At 52.5% G+C, this 4920-nt stretch overlaps 1 protein-coding gene across 1 annotated transcript; it reads left to right on the forward strand.

Annotated features, from left to right (window-relative positions):
- Positions 1-756: 756 nt before the first annotated feature.
- On the forward strand, positions 757-3486 carry LOC104394434 (cytochrome P450 4B1-like; the record flags this gene model as incomplete). The annotated part of the gene is made up of 5 exons (XM_010004028.1): positions 757-947; positions 1201-1334; positions 1814-1878; positions 2566-2648; positions 3318-3486. Coding segments are annotated over 5 exons (642 nt in total), but the record flags the coding sequence as incomplete, so codon positions are not given.
- Between the last annotated feature and the right edge of the window lie 1434 nt (positions 3487-4920).

Consider the following 4920-nt stretch of genomic DNA (forward strand, 5'->3'; position numbering starts at 1 on the left):
GTTTGAAATAACCATATCAAATGCCAAAGAACATACCTGTGTGGCACTGAGGGTGCATCAGCAGGGAGCTGAGCACTCCTGGCAACAGCTTCCCCACTCCAGATTTCCTAGCTCAGGGAAAGGTGGATTCAAAGAGGAGGAAATACAAATACGTGGGATGTAGTGACTGAACATAAATAGCTCAGGCTGACTTTCATCTTGTTCATTTTCATTGAGAACATTAATAATCAAGTGAGCTGTGAGAAACCAGAGAAGAAAGAGCTCTTTGGAAAGGTTACAAGGGGGCCACCTTGGCTGTGGTCCTCTTGAGATTTCACTTCTTACCTTCACAGACATCCTCAGATACTCTGAACAGAAGTGCCACTTGGTGTTCAGGAAGGAGATATACTCTGTGCTCACTCCGTCCTTCTGAAGCCTCTGCTTTCCTTTGTGTCTCAGTCTGCAACAAAAGCTGTCCAAAACAAACCAGTAAAAAACACAACAGGGACCTTTGGTAGGGAACTGAATAGGGTGTCCTTCTGAAGGGCCACCAAAGACCAACTTGGCAGCTCTGTTGACTGCAGAGTCAGCCATCAGCAGGTCTGACTCTTCTCTCATACATTGGATATATTTTCTACTGGCTTACTTCCTAATGTACAGGGAGATACAAGAGACACCAAATCATGCCCTTCATCATCATTCACGATTATTTTTGTACTCAACAGAGCAGGTCACGTTAATGTGCAGTTTACAATGATATACTCTCCTCTTTGTTAGGATGAGAATGGGGTTGGACTGTCTGATGAGGACCTGCGTGCTGAGGTGGACACGTTCATGTTTGAGGGTCATGATACAACAGCCAGTGGGATCTCCTGGCTCTTCTACTGCCTGGCATTACATCCTGAGCACCAGCAACAGTGCAGGGAGGAGATCCAGGGGATCTTGGGGGACCGAGATACCATTGAGTGGTGAGCTAGGACTTCTTATTCCTTTCCTTTGAACTCTTTTCACTCATTCTGAGAGGGAAACTCACCTTATACTGCATCTACACTGGTGCATTCTGTTCTTCACATGACAATGCTGGCAGCAAAGGGAGGACTAGGGGAAGGAGAAAGCCCAACAGGAGATGGGAGGCACAGTGGTCCAGCCTACCCAGTCCCCATTGCTGGTGTTCTTATTGCTGCCACTCAAACACAGCCTGACTCCCCGTTTTGCTTTCAGGGAGGACCTTGGGAAGATGACTTACACCACCATGTGCATCAAGGAGAGCCTGCGCCTGTTCCCACCAGTTCCTGCTGTGTCCCGACACCTCTCCAAACCTGTCACATTCTCTGATGGACGCAGCCTGCCAGCAGGTCTGTTGAGTTTGTTCATCCTTCATGCTGCTGTCCGTGACAAGTGGGGCATCCTCACTTGACCTGCTATGCAGAGGGGCTGGTGGGGCTTCCAGCCTCACTTCTCCCTCCAAAGGGCTGTACAGGGCCACCACAGCTCACCATCATAGCTCTGCCAGAAGGGTGGGTGCAGTGTCCAAGGACATGCTCCAGGGCATTAGGTGTTCACAGAGATCAAAGGGGACTTGGAGAGTGTTGATCCTAGCTGAGAGTAAAAGTTCATCCACTGGTGCCAAAATGGGTCCCAGCTCTGAGGCCATTGCTTCTTCCACGTCAGGGTATCAGTAAGTGACCTGTCTGGACGGGCTGGGCATTTTCCTTGTCAGATCTCCTGCAACACCCCTGCAAAGTGCAGGGAGGGTGAGCATCCCACAGACACCTCTCCTGCTGGAGCCTTTGCTCCAAGATGTCACAGGCTTTTCCTCACTTTTCTTTTACAGGCTGCCAGGCTGCAGTGAGCATATTTGCTCTTCACAGGAATCGGGATGTGTGGGAGGACCCTGAGGTACTTCATCTTTACAACAAGAAGGGGTAGATGATCTCTGAGCCCAGACATCCCCTCCCCTTGAGCAAGGCAGCCTGTGTCTCCCTGCCATGTGGTTTTTTCCCCCTCTTATTCCAACAGTCCATGTCTAGATGCCAAGTTCAATGAAGTTATCAAAGAACTGAAGGCTTTGAACATGACAAAGTTCTGGGAAAGGGTGTTGAATAGTCTCCATGCATGGTGACATAGAGACACTGGGACTGCTTTCAACTGCTCTAGAGAGACTTAGGCCCCAGTGTGGCATGAGAAGTCCAGGCAGTGTGTGATTTGAGGCTTCAAGGAAAGAAATAACAGGAAACTTGAAGGAGGGTGTGCAGCTGCCTCCCTCCAGTGGCTGCCTGGAGAGCCAGGATCATGCACCTCTGGACTGGAGAGGATCTGACTTGATCACTGCTGCCATGGACAAGAAAAGACCTGCAGGCATCTCGGGCACTGCAGTGGGTGATCTGGATATCTGCAAGGGGAAGATCTGCACAGCCACCAGTGCCTTTTCCTCATCCACCTGGTGGCTCTGTGGAGAGATGGCTGTCTTCTGCAGCTCTTCCAGAACAGCAGGGGCCACATCCAGCCATAACTTGGGGAGCAGGGAAGAATGTGGTGCTGCTATCAGACCAAACACTGACCAAATTGCCTTTGTTGCTCCTACAGATATATGATCCCTTGAGGTTTTCTCCAGAGAACTCAGCACAGAGACATTCCCACGCTTTCCTGCCTTTCTCTGCCGGATCCAGGTGAGAGATCTTTCATCCCTCTCTTGTCCCATAGGCTGCCTGGGAGACCTAGCTCAGATCAAAGCTCCTGAAGTTAATCCTCCCTCAGTGCCCATAAGTAAAGTTGATTTGGCCAACTCAAGCAGGCTTTCCATAACAGGATCTCCACCATGCTCCATAGCTCAAGAGCATTTCCCACATCCTAAGTGCTGTGGTCACTGTAGGATTTCACCCACTTTCCTGGGGAGATGTTTACATTTTCTGTTGCCTGCACTGAGAACATGGGCTTCCGTGTCCAGGGGTGAATACCCAGTGCACCTCAAAGCCAAGCTGGGTCCAAGCCTCTGTGGTTCCTGTGCTATGTCAATAGATGGATGCAGGACACTGAGGTGTCAATAACATCCAAAAGGAGATATTCCACACAGAGCCAAAAATAGCCTGAGGTGGCTGGATTTCTAGCTGGATCCATGCAGCACTTTCCAGGAAAGCAAGCTCCAGTTCTCTCCATCTCATTTTTTCAATGCTTATTCAGAAAACCCAGTAATACCTCATCCCAGAACTGGGTGCATTTTGGTGTGGCCTTGTCCTCACAGCAGCTGAAGGTCCCGCAGCTCACACATGGGCTGAGCTTAGCTCAGGGGTGGTCGGGGATGAAGGCAGCAATGGGAGCATTTGTCATCCTCTGCCCAGGAACTGCATCGGGCAGCAGTTTGCCATGAATGAGATGAAGGTGGCTCTGGCCCTGACCCTGCTGCGCTTCGAGCTCTGCCCTGAGCCATCCAGGCCTCCCACGCTGCTGCCTCAGATCGTCCTCAGGTCCAGCAACGGGATCCACCTGCATTTGAAGAAGATTCACTGATCCCATGGGCTGGGGGCAACAGCCTTCCCAAGGACCATCCTCCACCCAGAGGTTTAAGAGGATGGGGCAGCAAATAGAGACACCCTGGACACACCTGGACCTCTCCCACATGAACCTGCCCTGCTGCCATCCAGGGGGGCTCACTGAGCCCCCTCACTAACACACTGAACCCAGTAGGTCCAGATCCCATCCCCACATGGGGAGCACTCTGCCAAGGGTGTTTCACAGCCTGGCTGTGGTTCAGCCTTCACCTCCACAGGCATCCTCCATATCCTACTCATCTCCTGGCCTTCAACCCTTGCACACTGCCCGGTGGGGTTCCTCTCACCTGCCCGTGCGTTTGCACCACTGCATGGCCATGAGCAATGCTTTGCATGGACGTCTAAAGCCCATGTTGTCCCTCCCCAGCCTCCAGCCTGGGTGTGCCAGGGCAGGAGAGCTCCTCCCTGTAGAGGTGCTGCACCCCCCACGAGTCACTGTCCAAATTGTTCCTCATAATCCCTCCTGGGGCTGGCTTTGTGCCTGCCTTTATGGAAACAAAAGCCAGTGGGTGTCTCTGAACTGTTGTTGAACTTCCTTGAGCTGAGAGTGCTCAGGAGCCACCACAGAGACCCGATAACTGGAGAAGGCACTCACTGCCCTCAGAACAACGTGTGATCAGTCTTGTCCTCCTCTCTGAAATGAAAATAAAGCCTCGTGGAGATGCTCCTCAAGCTTGGCTTTGGTTTCTTTTGCATTTGGGGGACCAGGGGGCACAGGATGAGTCCTAGCAGCCTGCAGGCAAGGCTGTGCCTAAGGGTGCAGGGCTGCAAGGCTGAATAAACAGCCCTGTGGTCACAAGGGCTCTTCCAGCAGGTTTGTCCCCCAGTGAACCTAAGGAGCCTGTTTCCACCCCTCCCACACCATAGGTCACCAAGCCCTCACCTCTGCCTCCGGGAGTTTCTGTGGTAAGGAAAACAACGGAGGCGTTCTGGAGTCAGAAAACACCCACACACACCCCCAGGCAAATAGTGGCAACAAGAACAGAATCAGCTTGCAAATAAAAAAGTAAGGAGGGAGCACAAGCCTGTCTTGAGCCCTCCTCTGAAGGGCCTGAGAACTGACTGCTCAGTACATGAGTGAGCTGCCCCAGGGCTGCAGACCCAAGACCTGGGATCGTTTTGGGGGTACAAGGACCCATTGTAGGGTCCAGCACCAGGGCTCCAGGCCAAGGGGGACTTGCTGGGTGAGCTGCAGCTCCGGGCTGGGAAATGGATCACTAGGTGGCAGTGGGAGACCCAGCAAAACCCAAAGTCTTCTCTGGTCTCTGGCAAAACTCCCTGGGCTTGGCATGGAGCATGGTCGGGCCCAGAAGGGAAGCTGATGGGCCCCGTCCCTGGGGACATCCCTGTCCCTATCCCCATCCTCAGCCACGCAAGGCAGGCACTGCTGCAC

This window comes from Chaetura pelagica, unplaced genomic scaffold (genome assembly GCF_000747805.2).
Source record: "Chaetura pelagica isolate M959 unplaced genomic scaffold, ChaPel_1.0 scaffold18, whole genome shotgun sequence".
Classification (NCBI taxonomy): domain Eukaryota; kingdom Metazoa; phylum Chordata; class Aves; order Apodiformes; family Apodidae; genus Chaetura; species Chaetura pelagica.